At 53.2% G+C, this 15,055-nt stretch overlaps 2 protein-coding genes across 8 annotated transcripts in view; one reads left to right on the top strand and one right to left on the bottom strand.

Moving 5' to 3' along the window:
• Nucleotides 1-3,810, top strand: part of GLIS2 (GLIS family zinc finger 2) — a 21,413-nt gene extending 17,603 nt beyond the window's left edge. For all 3 annotated transcript variants that reach the window (XM_059692978.1, XM_059692979.1, XM_059692980.1), the window contains one exon: nt 961-3,810. In XM_059692978.1, the coding sequence (XP_059548961.1) occupies nt 961-1,760 (800 nt within the window). In that variant the 3' untranslated portion in view covers nt 1,761-3,810. The remainder of the gene's footprint in view (nt 1-960) is intronic.
• PAM16 (presequence translocase associated motor 16) lies at nt 112-13,731 on the bottom strand. 5 transcript variants are annotated; one of them, XM_059692996.1, is made up of 6 exons: nt 13,216-13,704; nt 12,131-12,411; nt 6,533-6,617; nt 5,571-5,707; nt 5,091-5,156; nt 112-712 (listed from the first exon to the last, which is right to left on the bottom strand). In XM_059692996.1, exons 3-6 carry the CDS (start codon nt 6,588-6,590, stop codon nt 617-619), a joined length of 357 nt encoding a protein of 118 aa, XP_059548979.1. In that variant the 5' UTR covers nt 6,591-6,617; nt 12,131-12,411; nt 13,216-13,704; the 3' UTR covers nt 112-616. The 5 variants fall into 5 exon arrangements, 3 of the variants coding, with proteins under 3 accessions (XP_059548979.1, XP_059548976.1, XP_059548978.1); XR_009452537.1 differs by lacking the exon at nt 112-712 and adding an exon at nt 4,498-4,661 and having other exon boundaries at nt 5,091-5,216; nt 5,571-5,782; nt 13,216-13,731; XM_059692993.1 differs by lacking the exon at nt 12,131-12,411 and having other exon boundaries at nt 120-712; nt 13,216-13,495.
• Between the last annotated feature and the right edge of the window lie 1,324 nt (nt 13,732-15,055).

Genomic DNA, 15,055 nt, shown 5'->3' on the forward strand with positions numbered 1-15,055 from the left:
GGTAGCAGCTGGGCAGGCGCCTGGCTATCCACGGGCACCCAAGAGACAGGGATGCATCCCATTGTTGACGGTCCCTTTTCGAGCTCCACTTGCTGGGGGAAGCCTCTCCTGTAGGTGAGACCCTCAGTAAACCGGAGCACAGGCAGGTCTTCCCGCCACACTCGGCATTGTTGTTTGTAAGACTGTCTGACTCATGCCACCTGCGACTGCACTCACTCTGTCTGCTTTGCTCCTCACCATATGTCAGCACACAGTAGGGCCAGCACTGGCCAACAGAGCCACACACCTGATTTTAAAATTCCTGATTGCTGCATTGAAGTACAGAGAAATAGGTGAAATGAACGGTAATCATATATTTTCTGGAACCCAATTATGTCCAAAGTATTATCATTTCAAAATTAAAAATATATCAATGAGACACTGAAAATCTTCATTTCGTTTGAAGTCTGCAGAATCTGGTATGTATTTTACACCCACAGCACATCTCAGTTTGGAGTGGCCACACTTCAGAGGCCCATAGCCTCACGTGGCTCCATCCTGGCCAGTGAGGGAGCAGACGCTTAGTAAATCTGGAGCCATTCTGCTGAGTAAAGGCTGCATAAAGGGCAGTCGGCATTCATGCAGTGCTCACTGTGGGCTTGCCTCTAGTAGGGGCTTTATGGAAGTCTGTAGTCAGGTTTATCAGTTCTCTTATTGACGTGGCTGTTGTCACCTGCAATGTGAAGCATAGCACTAAGGCCAAGGCACACAGTCAGTGCACAGGGGTTCTGAGGGTAACCAGGCTGGCTGTTCAGTGGCTGTGCCTTGCTGCCTCGACATAGAGTCACATCTCATGCCAGGTGCTGAGGACACTGCCCCTCAAATGGGAGTCTGTACTTTTGGTCTGGGGTCTGCCGAGTAGGTAGTAGGTGCGGGCAGGACACTGGGCTGGGAGACCTCTCACACCAGCCCCACTCGCAGGTGAGAAACCCTACGTCTGCCCATATGAGGGCTGCAACAAGCGCTACTCCAACTCCAGTGACCGCTTCAAGCACACTCGAACCCACTACGTGGACAAGCCCTACTACTGCAAGATGCCTGGCTGCCACAAGCGCTACACGGACCCCAGCTCGCTGCGCAAGCACATCAAGGCCCATGGCCACTTCGTGTCCCATGAGCAGCAGGAGCTCCTACAACTGCGCCCACCCCCCAAACCACCACTGCCTGCCCCCGATGGCAGCCCCTATGTCAGTGGGGCCCAGATCATTATCCCCAACCCGGCTGCCCTCTTCGGAGGCCCTGGCCTGCCCGGCCTGCCCCTGCCTCTGGCCCCCGGCCCCCTTGACCTCAGTGCCCTGGCCTGTGGCAATGGTGGGGGTGGGGGGAGTGGGGCGGGCATGGGCCATGAGCTGCCAGGCCCTGTCCTGCCCCTCAATCTGGCCAAGAATCCACTGATGCCCTCACCCTTTGGGGTTGGTGGACTGGGCCTGCCTGTGGTCTCCCTCCTGGCTGGCTCCACGGGTGGCAAGGCCGAGGGGGAGAAGGGGCGTGGGGCAGTGCCAGTCAGGGCCCTTGGCCTGGAGGGCCGCAAGACCCCCCTGGAGAGGACTGAGAGTGGCCGCTCCCGGCCCCGCCCGGAAGGACTCCCCCTGCTGCCAGGCACCGTGCTGGACCTGTCCACAGGCGTCAATTCGGCGGCCAGCAGCCCAGAGGCCCTGGCCCCTGGCTGGGTGGTCATTCCGCCGGGCTCAGTGCTGCTCAAACCAGCTGTGGTGAATTGAACTCATCCCAGGGACAACGACCCGAAGCTCCCAGCCCTGCCCCGACGAACGGAAACTTTTCTGCGAAATAGCAATAATGTCCTGCCCCCAGGGCCTGGTTGGCTGTGTTCCCCTGGCAGCCCCAGCCCCAGCCCCAGACAAGCTGGGTGGCAAGGATGGTGCTAGGTCATTGCTGGTGTCCCCGGCTCCCAAAGGAGGAACTGCCTACTCGCCAGAGAGACCCGAGCCCCTGAGTGCTGAGGCCTTGCTCACCTCTGGCCCTCAGTCTCCTGGCCCTGTCCTCCACCCTGGTGCCTCCCTCACCCAGTGGCCAACCTGGACAGGTCACCCTCCCTCCCTACCTTGTCACTTGCCAGCCACATCCCAGCAGTGGGGGCAGGTGGGGTGGCATCTGCCCCCTCTGCTGGCCGAGGGCTTCCACACCCCTTCATGTGGTAAGCTGTGACGAGGGGCCCTGGGATTGAGGCCCCTACCCATCCTGCCCGATTTCACCAGGCTCCCGCTCGGGGGCTCCTTGGACCCCTTTCCCTCTGGCCCACCCTCCAGAGGGAGAGCAAGACAGACGCAGGCCCCTGCAAAGCCACAGGAAGAGCCACCTTATCCTTATGACAAGGTGCCTCCTGCTCAGAGAGGGAGGCCTGCTCGGCCCACTGCCCCTCACCACCTACCTACCTATCCGAAGCAGCCCTTCTCTGGTTTGGACGGTGCTCTCCAAAATGAGGGAACAGCTGACCACTCAGCTGCCTCTTTACCACTGGCCTCTCCCCTCTACCTTGTAGGGAGCCTTGGAGTGTGGGGAAGGGAGGTGCCAGGACCTCGGGCAGGCCTGGCTCAGGGAACAGGTGGGGTGGGCCTGGCCTGGGGCAGTGTCCCTCTTGCACTTGGGACTGCAGACACCTGCAGGCCGGTAGGAGGCTGGAAGCTGGCTGGGGATGACCCCAGGTTGGGACAGTTCTCATGCTGGGGGTGCCAAGTCACAGCCAGCACACAGGTAAGGGAGGGCTACAGGCCAGTGCTGGGCACAGGAGCTTTCCAGAGGCCATGGACTGAGGCCTTGGGCTTGGGGGATGGTGAAGCAGTCAAGACTGGCTATGGGAGGCCCAGCCCTTCCACCTGGGACGGGGAAGTTGGTGGAAGCCTGGACTTAAGACATGCTGCTTCCTCTGGCTTCTTCCATCTGAGCCCCTGTCCTAGACATTTTTTTTTAATCCCAGGGGCCAGAATAAGCCAAGGATGCTGGTGTTCCAGGTGCCCACTACCTGACCCCAGGAATGGGCTCTCCCACCAGGCCCTGGGGACGCAGCAAGTGCTTCCCCACCCTGAACCCTCACTGTGCCGAGGCACTGGTTTAGGCACAGGAGCTTTGGCTCCAGGCCTGCACAGTCCTTGGCATCAGTGAGCAACCCCTCCCTTTCCCTGACAGAACAAGGGAGCTGCTGGACAGCAGTGGGGTCCGCAGTAGCCCTGCAGTTCCAGAGTCCCCCTACTGTTCCTCAGCAGCTCTGCTGACCCCTACCCTTTTCTGGACTGCCCTTCTGTCCTAGAGGGGTCACCCTGACCCAGCCCGCCCTAACAGGGCCTGGCAGTGCTGGCTCTGCCTCTCGAAGGGGCTGTGAGCAGAACAGGAAGGAGCTGGCCTCCTTCAGGCTTCATCCAGGACCCAGGCATCCCCACCCCATGAAGGGCCCCAGGCCCTTTAAGTCCCCAGTTGGGGGATGAGGGGTGTGGGTTTGCAGTGGAAGCCCCGGGAGCAGAGGAACAGGGCACTGGAAGATGACATTAGCTCAGCATGTGACTCAGTGATAGACCAGGCTCAAGAGAGCTGGTATATGTGTTGTTGTTGGTTTGTTGTTGCACATTCCAGGATATCAGTATTTTAACAGGTTCTAAGTGCCTTTCTATCGTAGCTTATGTTTTTCCTCCTCTTGGCTCCACTGCTGTTAGCATAGAGTAAAAAGAAAAAAAAAAAAGATAAGCTAATGACTATAACAATATATTCCTCCATGTGAGAGGAAGTTTATAAAGAAACAATAAAAGTGAGTTGCAAAGATGGTTTCTGTTGTGGATGTGCCAGAGGCTGAGCCACCCAACAAGAGATCACTTCCAACTGTCCTGTGTCTGGCTCTAAGGTCACCCACTCCAGCCTGCGGCACCCAGAGGCCGTTCTGGGGTTTCCTCCTAACCCTGTGGGTGCCATCACCTCAACATCCTGCTGGGAGCTGGGAGGGTAGGAGGGGTCAGGTGCTGAGGGAGCAGGAGTGCTAGGAGCTGAAAAGCAAGATTCCAGACAAAGCGCACAGGCTTAGCTGCCTGTCCTGCAGTACCTGCTGTGGCTTGGTAAGTGGCTTAGCCCTTAGGAAGACCCAGCTGCAGGGCCTCCGTGCAATGAGAGGCTTCTCTGCCCCAGTCACTGAGACGCTAGAGTCACACTCAGTGTGGAGAGGTGCTCTGTGACAGAGCTTGGGTGCCCAGGGATCTGTCCCCGGTGAGAAGGATGGATCTGTCCCCAGATCCAAGGATGGTCGTACTATAGGAGGGACCTGGTGCTGGCACTGACAGCAGGAGTGGCTGTGTCCAGTACATAACAGAACTTGGCTGGCTCTCCACGGACAGGCCAGGCCAGGTGGGTAGGCTGCCTGGCTTCTTGCCAAACTTACCCACCCAGCCCCTTGCCCTTCTCCCACCAGCCCATGGCTGGCAGGAAGAGCAGTCTGTTTTCTGGAATCTAGACATGCAATTGAGAAATGCGGAAAAGACATTTATTAACGAGCTATAAATTAGAGGTGGAAGGGGGGGGGTGGGAGGAGCCAGTGGTCACGTTTGTGGCCTCTTCTCTTTCTCTCTGTCCTCCTGAGCCTGGATTCGGAGCTCCTCCTCAAGGCGCTCCTTCGCTCGGACCACCTGGGGAAGGAGTTACAAACAGCTAGGTAGGGTGGCCTACACAAGATGGTCCAGCTCCAGCTGTGAGTCCGGACAGCATGAGGCAGGTCTAGTGCCTGGGGTGGGAAAAGTGGCCTGGGGACTTCCCCCTACAAGGAGACAACCCAGGGCATGTGGACTGTCATATGGGATCTGAAGCTGCTTCTAGCAACCCACCAGCTAATGGTCCTCTTCCCTCAAAGTCATGGCTATTGGGAGGGCCACTGTCCAGGCTGATGCAGGACTCAGCCTGACAGAACCCAACAGCCGAGGCAGCCAAAAGGAGTGACAGTTTAGGGGGTCTCCCTGAGGTTGGGGCACCAGGGAAAGGCCCACACATCTTTCTACCTGCCAAGTCCTGAACTACCTGGAACATGGCTTGCCCTCCTCCCAGCAGCAAACACTACTCACCTTTGACTGCAGGTAGAAGGAGCCGCCCACAGATTTATCATTCACCTTGAATAGGTGTTCGTACTTCTGCAGAGGAGGGGAGACGGTGAGAGGTGTGCAGTCTCTGGGTTACAGAGGCGGGGGAAGCTAGGAGATGACAAAGAAGGAAAGCAAAAGGGCTCGATCCCTCCGCCCTGCATGCCTGAAACGCCACACAGGAAGCCCCTACAACCACTAAGGGGCAGAAAGGTGAACAGGTACCCACGGAGGGAGGGGTTTGGCTGCTACCACCAACTGCTCAATGCCCCTGCTACTGCCTCCCTTGGGCCTAAAAACTAACAAGGGACATTGGCTCCCACAAGTCGGAGTCCCAGCTGGCTGTACCCCAAGTCTACCCTACCCCTTCCTGCCAGGCCTCCTTTACTCTTACCCACGCTGCTGGCCTGTCCCCCCACCCCCCTTTCTGGTCTGCTTGTCTCAGAGCCAGCCCAGTGGCCTCACCTTCTGGATCTCCTCGGGGTTCAGTTTGGAGACATTGAGAATCTGCTGCGCCTCCTGGAGGCTGAGGCCGGAGAGGTTAGAGGCGGCCGCAGACTGGTGTCCGGCACGTCCCCGGGCATCAGCTGCTGCCCGGCTGGCTGTGTGAACATGGGGTTAGTGCTCACCCTCAGTAGCCCAGAGCTCACCTGGCCTTCCATGTAGGTGGCTCGCCCCTGCCAAGTGGCACATGGAGGCCCAAGTGGCCAGAGGGCATTTCTCCAGGAGTGGTTTCTTTTTTGGGGGGGGGGGGGGGGTAGTGTTGGAGGGGTATTGAAGTGAGGACAGATTTGCTCCACTAGGGGGCAGGGTCTAGTCACCAAACCTGGAGCCTAGTCCCCTGCCTAGACCACAAAGATTACCCTGTCCCTCTTCTCTCTACTGCACCCTCATCTGGGCACTTAGAAAGTTGGGGATCTTTAGGCTAAGGGGAGCAGAGCGAAGCTGTGGCAAGGGGAGGCAGCAATAGCTCTGCCCACTGGTTACCTAGGACACCAAAGCAGGCTGCCTCCAGTGACCACTTCCTTTTCAATGACCCTAGATACAGAAGCCCGTACACTTTCACTTAAGGGATCAGAGGGCTTTGCAGGCCAATTAGTCCGTGTTGGACTCTCTTAAAAGCAGCCAGAGGGTATAGCTGTGTTCCAATAAAACTTTATCTACAAAAGCAAATGGCTAGGTAGGCCAGTTTGCCAACTCCTGCCTGTATGCTCCTGTCAACCAGGTCTCTCTCTTATGGGAATGCTTCACAGTCCATCATTGCCCCCAACCATGGGAAGTGCCCCAGGCTACCCAAGCTGCCAGAACCCCAACCCACAGAAATCCTGCATTCACAACTGGCCCAGCATGCGGGGGCCCATTGCTATGGGGAAAATCTGACCTGGGCAGGAGCTCCCACCCCAGGGGGAGACAGGGGTCAAGCTTACCTGCAAATTCCTGCCGCAGGGCCCGGGCAAAGGCTCTGCCCACCACCTGCGCCCCCATCACAATGATCTGGGCCAGGTACTTGGCCTGTTGGCAAAGCAGGCATTTGGTTAGCAGGCTGCGGCCCCCAGAGGTGGCACCCTGGAAATGGCTGCGGAGTGGCCCCCAGAAAATTGAGGTAATAAAACACAAAACGGCAGCCACAGGCCTTTTCTAAAGAAAAGCTACTTTGGGTGGCTTCAGGCGTTCATGAGAGAGTAGGTGAGGGGGTAAACCTGACCAGGTCCCCAGAGGCACACCACTTGGCTTCTCCCTTGGCCTCTGGGAGAGGCAGACAGGAGCCAAGGCAAAGTGGCTGCAGGGCACAGAAGCCACTGGCTTCAGGAATAACACTGGCCAGGAGCCAGAACTAGGGCCAGTCCCAGACTCGCCCACTAACTCACTTTGGCATCTAGGCCAACGAGGGCACTTTCCGTGTTTCTGGGACCGGCTGGTCCAACCCTCATTCTACTGGTGACATTCTAATTTTCCCAACACTATTCAAGTGTACTCCATTCAACACAACACAGCAAAAACTCTGTACCTTCCAGGAGGGAAAGGCCATGAGGCAGGCATTTAGACAAACACATCAAGGACCAAGTAATGAGGGAGCGCAGGGCTGTTACGTATTCCTCCACCGGCTCACTCATTCATTCACTCACTCACTCATTCACTCACTCACTCACTGAGAGGCAACATTTAGACTACAAAGATACACGGCCCAACCCTGGCCGAGTTGCTCAGTTGGTTAGAGTGTTATTCCTCCAAGGTTGTGGGTTCAATCCCTGGTCAGGCCACAGACAGGGGTCAACCAATGAATACATAAATAAATGGAACAACAAATCAATTTCTCTCTCACCCCCACCTCCCCCCTCTCCCTCTCCTAAACTCAATCAATCAATAAAATCAATAAAATAAAATCAGATGCAGGGGCCCCTGTCCTTGGAGCTCCCACACCTCCAGGCCTTGCAGGGAAATCCTCCAAGGCACCACATGGCAGTGTCCCACCCTGAGGCCACAGGGGTCCATGCACCCCAGAGGCAAGTGGGGAGTCTCATTAAGCACGTGACCAGAGGCATGGATGGGAACCCAGGAATGAGATGGAGCTACTAGGAGACAATAGTATGTCTACTGGGATGGACTTTGAAGGGCAGGTAGAATTATGATGGGGATACTGGGGCTTCCTGGGCCGAGGGACCAAGGGGAGCCAAAACTGGGAGAAAGCATAAGAAATGTCCAGGTAGCAGCCAAAAGCCTAGGGGACCAGGAAGGCAGCTGAGATGGGCAAATGTGCAGATCTTACAGTGAACAGAGATTACATATAGCCTGCCCATGTGAAAATGGCTGTGTGTGAGAGATGGTACAAACTTGGTAGAGGACACCTGGAGAATGCTCACTGCAGGTCAACACTGTTCATGGGGCACATCCAAGTGGTTTCCCCTGTTCTTTGTACTTTTCTGTCTTTAGATTTCCTATCCGGCAACAAGTATCTAAGCAAGAGTGACAGGCACCATGCCAAACACATTCTGTTTATTGTGCTATTTTTTATTTTTAACAAATATTTTTTATTGATTTAAGAGACAAAGGGAGAGGGAGAGAACGACAGCAACATCAATGATGAGAATCATTGATTAGTTGCCTCCTGCACGCCCCCTACTGGGGATTGAGCCCGCAACCCGGGAACATGCCCTTGACCGGAATCAAACCTGGGACCATTCAGTCCGCAGGCCAATGCTCTATCCACTGGACCAAACCGGCTAGGGCTATTGTGCCATTAACCCTAACAACTCAAGACACTGAGACATAAAAAATAACAACACAAAAAGAATAAAACAAAAAAAGACACTAAAGCACAGAGGTATTTAGAGACCAGCCCAAAGATACACAGCTAGTACTCAGGGGAAGGTGGGCAAGGATCCCAAAGCCAGTGCTATCAGCCATGGCATCCCTAGGTCGCCCATCTCACACAGGGTTCTGGGATCTGCAGGAAGGGTAACAAAGCAACCTGACAAGAAGCAAGGACCCAACCCAGAGGCCAGAGGGTCTTGTCAGATTCCAGTGCAATCCAGACTCCAGAACTGGCCTCCCTTGAACCTGCCCTTCCCTAGTAATTCTGGGCCATTGTCAGGAATTAATAAATGGAAGTGGGTTTGGATTTCACGAGTGGGTGGAAATTTCTTAAGTCCTGTATTTCACACCAGAAACCAAAGCTCAGTGAAGACTCCTGTGGTCAGGGCTCCAGCCAGCTGCCTTGCAGGTGTGAAGACAAACAATGGACATGCTATTGACTGGGAAGCCTCACCTGCCTCCCCAACCCCACCTAAAGCCGCTCTCAAGTGGGACAGGAGGCTCTGGGATGAATTGCTGGTCCTGTTTGAGTGACAGAGAGAGACTGATAGGCCACTAGGTGACTCCAGAGGGTTTCCTTGGCCTGGCACCTTCAGCCTTCAGAACATACCCTCCTTTGCTGCCACATGCCTGAGTGCACCACCACTGTACCACCTTGCACTCTGCCCAGGGTAGTAACTGTTGCTAAAAAAATGAATGTTAAGAACAAGGCTGTAATGGGCAATTCCCCCTACCATCCCCTCTAGGCTTCAAACCAAAGTGGCATGGTGGCTCCATGGTTCCAGCTGCGAGAGCTCTGTGGCTGCAGGGAAGGCTGGGCTGTTCTGCAGTTTCCCAGTAGCTAAGGGAGCTGCCTGGTGAGCCGAATTAGACTACAAGGTTCCCGGGAGAGCCAACTCCCAGGGGAGGCCGTGTGGTCTTGTGGTTACACAGGCAAGCTTTGGGATTACCTGTGTGCAAATCCCAGCTGTGTGCCCTGGACAAGTTCTCAACCCCCCGAGTCTCCGATTCCTCACCAACAATGGGACTGCCATAAGGATTAAATGAGGTAATGTGTGTAAAGTGCCTGATACAGAGCCTGATGACACAGTAGGTGATCAATAAATGTTGGTTTTCATTTATTACTATTAAAAAAAACTCGACAATGGCCAGTCACTATGGAGTAACAAAGCTTCTCCCAATAAAGCAGCTCATTTAATAGATTCTCTAGTTACTCAGGGGAGAAGGCTGCAAAAAGCCAGGGACCTCAGAAGCAATGTGAAAGCAGAGTGAGAATGCTGCTTTGGAGCTGGGCTGACATAACCTGGAATCCCCAGCTTCGCTTCTTCTTTTTCTTTTTTTAAAAAATATATTTGTATCAGTTTCAGAGAGGAAGGGAGAGGGAGAGAGAGAAACATCAATGATGAAAGAGAATAATCGACTGGCTGCCTCATGCACATCCCCAACTGAGGACTGAGCCTGCAACCCAGGCATGTGCCCTGACTGGGAATCAAATCTTGATCTTCTGGTTCATAGATCAACACCCAACCACTGAGCCATGCCAGCCAGGCCCCAGCTTTGCTTCTTGTTAGTTGTGTGGCACTGGGCAAATTACTCAACCTCTCTGAATTTTTTTTCTGTTTACTTATTGATTTTAGAGAGAGATGAAGGGAGGGGTCAGGGAGAGAGATAAACATCACTTTGCTGTTCCACTTATTTACACATTCATTGGTTGATTCTTGTATGTGTCCTGACCGGGGATTTGAACCCACAACCTTGGCATATCAGGACAATGCTCTAACCCAGTGGTCGGCAAACCGCGGCTCACGAGCCACATGCGGCTCTTTGGCCCCTTGAGTGTGGCTCTTCCACAAAATACCACATGTGGGCGCGCACGTACAGTGCGATTGAAACTTCGTGGCCCATGCGCAGAAGTCGGTTTTCGGAAAGGAGATAGACGAAACAGGTATACAAGACGAGTGTGGATGGGAGAGTTGGAAGGGGTCTACCTCAGCGAACGTACCTCAATCAGATTGAGGACGTTTTTAGCAAAGGCCAGCTTAGGAGTCCCCTAATTAAGTTAATAACAATGTACCTACCTATATAGTTTAAGTTTAAAAAATGTGGCTCTCAAAAGAAATTTCAATCCTTGTACTGTTGATATTTGGCTCTGTTGACTAATGAGTTTGCCGACCACTGCTCTAACTGAAGTAGCTATCCAACCAGGGCTGAATTTGTTTTCTTATCTGCAAAATGGGGAGAATAATACCTTCCTCACAGGAGAGCTGTAAGACCCTCAGGAGGCAATGCACATAAGACCAAGAGGACAGACAGACAGTGGCAGGTCCAGAGCAACTCAACAGCTGCCTTTGCTTCTGCACCAGGTCCTACTTGGTGTTGAATAATCTAGAGATGAGAGGTATAGCCAAGTCTCTCATTCATCTATTCAAGACCCAGACACCTGCTAAGCACCAACTGTGGGTCAACTACGCTCAGAGCTGAAGATTGATGGGGGAGCAGAGTTCTGCCAACTATAGCTACCACAGGTGATGAAGACAGCCACTGGCTGAGGCCTCTCTCAGAAAGCCCATAGTCCACAGACTGACATTTGGGCCTGAAGACCCTGGGCCAGAGCAATTGGCTGACACAGCATCCAACTTCAGGCCAAGCTGACAGTTAAGGAGCAGAGGTCAGAGCCAGGATTCCGAGCTGTGGACAGCACACATGCTTTCTCACCTGGGAAGCATCCTGGCCTAATGCAGGACCAAAGGTCCGCAGCTGGGGGTGGGAGAGCACTCAGGAATGTGGTTTATCCCAAATCAAGTGCATCAACAAGGGAGCCTGGCTTTCAGACAAACCCATGTGCAATGTTTCCTTCGAGGAACAGTTCCAGGCCCTCAGGCTGGTGGGCAGAGACAGCCACTGAGATTCACCCCTTTCTTTCAAGGATGCACTGAGATAGGATGGGGCTCTGTTCATACAGGGCCCCTGCAAACAGCTGTTGGTATCACAACTAAGCAGGAGGGAGGTCAAGACCACAACTGTCCAATTTACCATGGTATGTGTGGGCCTGGCCTGTGGCTGGCGCAGCAGGTGCCTGATACATATTTGAATGAATGTGACATTTAACCAAGACACTGTCGGCTCTGCTTTGGGCAAACTGAAGTCTCATAATCTCTAAGTCCCCAGACAGAATTTCCAAATGCCCCCCACACCCTCTGCTGAGGAGGGCTCTAGCCTCCCCTGACAACACACACAACTCTCCACCAACACCGCCTGCAAATTCAGTCCACTCTCCAGTTCGGTCCAGGCACAGATGACTTCTCTGGTTTCTTCTTCCCTCACCTCTCTCCACCATTCACTCCTACTACATCAGCGCCTCTACTTCTTTACCTGAAATCTCTACAGCTCTGAATTCACACACCGCATTAGTCATTCTTCTAAAGTGGGCAACGCAGTGCTTTCTAGTGTATTCAGAGTTATGTGACCATCATCACTAGTTCCAAAACATTTTCATCCCCTGCCTCCACCAAAAAAAAACTCCATACCCATAACCTTGAATATCCTCGTTTCCACTCCAATACCATCAAAATCCAACATCCTTCAAGACCTACTCACGTGACCCCCACCCAAGTGAAACCTTCCCAGTCTCCTCCCATTTCTACCTTCCCATAGCACTTGTTCTTGTCCTATTAATATCTTATCAAGTTGTCTTAATTGACAGACTGGCCTACCTTCTCCTAGAGGATACAAACTCCTCCAGAGCCACATTTTACTCAGCCCTTGAGGGTGGCTCAGAGTTACATGTGGGAGCGAGGGCTCATCATAGGGCCCCAACAAACGGCAGTGACCATTACAAGGCAGAAATCATGTGATGGGAAACGTCAAGTCTTGGGACACAGAAGGAGTGGTGCCATCCCAGGCACACGTGGGATGAGTGACCCTGGAGGAGTCAAACATGCAGAGCTTCAGGTTCCTTCTCTTGTGAAATGGGGACAGTGAGAAGCACCGACTTCTTTAAGAATTACATAAAGATCAAAAAGAAAAAGAAAGAATTCCATGAAAATCTACTTAAAGCCTCAGCGCAGGGGCTGGCACTTGTAAGCTCTTCTGTTTTTCTTCCCACTTTCAGTTAAGAAGTGTTTCCTCAAACCCCTGCATCAATCACTTTAAGACGGGGCAGAGCTCAGGACCCTGTATTTTCTAAAAATATACATTTTTAATTTACTGATTTTAGAGAGAGAGAGAGGAAGAGGGAGAGATTTGTTGTTCCACCCATTCGTGCATTCACTGGTATGGGGACGACGCTGTAAACAACTGAGCAGAACCCTGCATTTTTAAGGGGGTCCCAAGTGCCCTGACGCAGCCAGCGTGGCCCAGGTGTGTGCACTGGCTCGAGGTGCCAATGGTACCGCAGAAACACCGTTTTCAGGGTCGCGGGGCCTGGTTCAAGCCCCAGCCAGTTCTACCACTTTATTGTGAAAGTCTCGGGGCCGTTTCGCCAGCTTCCAAGTGGGGACACTAACAGGACCGCACCAACAACTAGCTCCAGGACAGGGCAGGCTCGCGTGCAGGGCTCAGCTCCGCCTCAGGCTGCTCGCACGTGGCTGGTGCACGGCCATCGCGTCCGCTGGAGCCCTGCCTTCCAGCCAGTCGGCTCTCCCCGGCTCCCAGGCCGCCAGCGCCCGCCTAGGTACCCCCAGGTGCGACGCCCTTGGCCCCGCTTCCCGCCGGGCACGTAAGGGGAACTCGCCGCCCTCGCCCCGAAACGGCCTCCTCCCCCGTCCCACCCCCGGGCAGCCCCCGACTCAGGCCTCACCATGGCAGCCGCTCTGCCTCGGGGGCGCGGGCTCCGTCTTCCACGCCTCGCGGCCCCGGCTCAAGGGCGGCCGGCAGGTCAAAGGTCGAAGAGAGCTACGGAGAGCGCGTGCGCGACGCCACGCTGGGCATGCGCGTAGCCTCGATCCAGCGGGGCGGAGTGTCAGTGGTTACGCAGGAGGCCTGGGCGAAGTTGGGGGCGGGTCCTGCGTCGCGCTGGGCTCCGGAGCTAATCCGGCGCGGGTGACAGGCGGTCCCAGGACCCTCTGTGACCTCGAGTTTATCCCGGTGCGCTAGGAGTCACCCAATGCATGGGTCAGAAGTGGGCCAATTTTCCCCCTTGATTTTGCCAAAAGATGTGGTACTAAGAGATAAGCAATAAATACACATCACCCGAACATAAGGAGTTTGATACCAAGTTCTCACAAATATTTAAGAAAAGAGAAAACTTCAAAATAGGGCTCATTCCCTCCTTCAATTCTTTGCTCAAATGTCACCTTCTCAATGAGGCCGTTTTTTAATTGATTTATTGAGGTGTAATTCACATATACAATTCATCTTTTTAAAATATATATTTTTATTGACTTCAGAGAGGAAGGGAGATAGAAACAATGATGAGAGAGAATCACTGATGGGCAGGACCCCCACTGGGGACCCAGCCCAGAACCCGGGCCTGCGCCCTTGACCAGAATCGAACCTGGGACCCTTCAGTCTGCAGGCCAACACTGTATCCATTGAGCCAAACCAGCCAGGACCAATTCATCTTTTTATTTTATTTTATTTTATTTTAAAATATATTTTATTGATTTTTACAGAGAAGAAGGGAGAGGGATGGAGAGTTAGAAACATCGATGAGAGAGAAACATTGATCAGCTGCCTCCTGCACATCCCTAATGGGAATGTGCCTGCACCAAGGTATATGCCCTTGACTGGAATCGAACCTGGGACCCTTCAGTCCACAGGCCAATCCTCTATCCACTGAGCCAAACCAGTTAGGGCAATTCATCTTTTTTAAATGTACAATTCAATGCTTTTTATTTTTTCTTAATCCTCACCGGAGGATATTTTCCCATTGATTTTTAGAGAGAGTGGAAGAGAGAGTGACAGACAGAAACATCGATGTGAGAGAAACACATTGGCTGCCTCCTGCACTCGCACCAACCAGGGCCCGGAAGGAGCCTGCAACCGAGGCACATGCCCCTGACCGGAATGGAACCCTGGACCCTTCTCTCCGAAAGCCGAGGCTCTATCAGCTGAGCCAAACTGCCTAGGGCCAGTGCTTTTTAGTATATTCACAGTTACAAGCTCCAGAACATTTTCATCATCCACCCTCCCTGCCCGCCCCCACCAAAAAAACCTCACCATTAGCAGTCACTGCCCATTTCCCCCTACCCTTGGTGACCACGAATCTATTCTGTCTCGGTGGACTTGTGTTTTGGAAGTTTCATGTAAATGGTATCATATTATATGTGGCCTGTTGTGTCTGACTAAAACCTCCATTCTTTTTTGAAAAAATATTTGTATTGATTTCAGAGAGGAAGGGAGTGGGAGACATAGAAACATCAATGATGAGAAAATCACTGATTCGCTGCCTCCTGCACATCCCCCACTGAGGGGTTGAGCCCGAAACCTGGGCACATGCCCTGCTGACGGGGAATGATAATTTTAATAAGTGAAAAGGCCAGGAAGCTCCCTTATATTTTTCAAAACCAACTGTAATTTCCACACAAGAAACCCAGGTACAATTGACAGTGGGGAACAAATTAATTGATTTCTTAGTCTGATATACTTTCATTGTAATTCTGAGTGTTATCTTCAAATGTTGTTATAAAATAAACTGC

The sequence above is a fragment of the Myotis daubentonii genome, chromosome 4 (assembly GCF_963259705.1).
Source record: "Myotis daubentonii chromosome 4, mMyoDau2.1, whole genome shotgun sequence".
NCBI classification, from domain to species: domain Eukaryota; kingdom Metazoa; phylum Chordata; class Mammalia; order Chiroptera; family Vespertilionidae; genus Myotis; species Myotis daubentonii.

What these genes read in the sequence shown, in the direction of transcription:
- PAM16 (XM_059692993.1), bottom strand. An exon ending in CCTGCGGCAGGAATTTGCAG is followed by an intron (nt 5,708 to 6,532) that starts GTAAGCTTGACC and finishes ATGTTCACACAG; the next exon opens with CCAGCCGGGCAGCAGCTGAT. An exon ending in CCTTCTACCTGCAGTCAAAG is followed by an intron (nt 713 to 5,090) that starts GTGAGTAGTGTT and finishes TTCACATTGCAG; the next exon opens with GTGACAACAGCCACGTCAAT.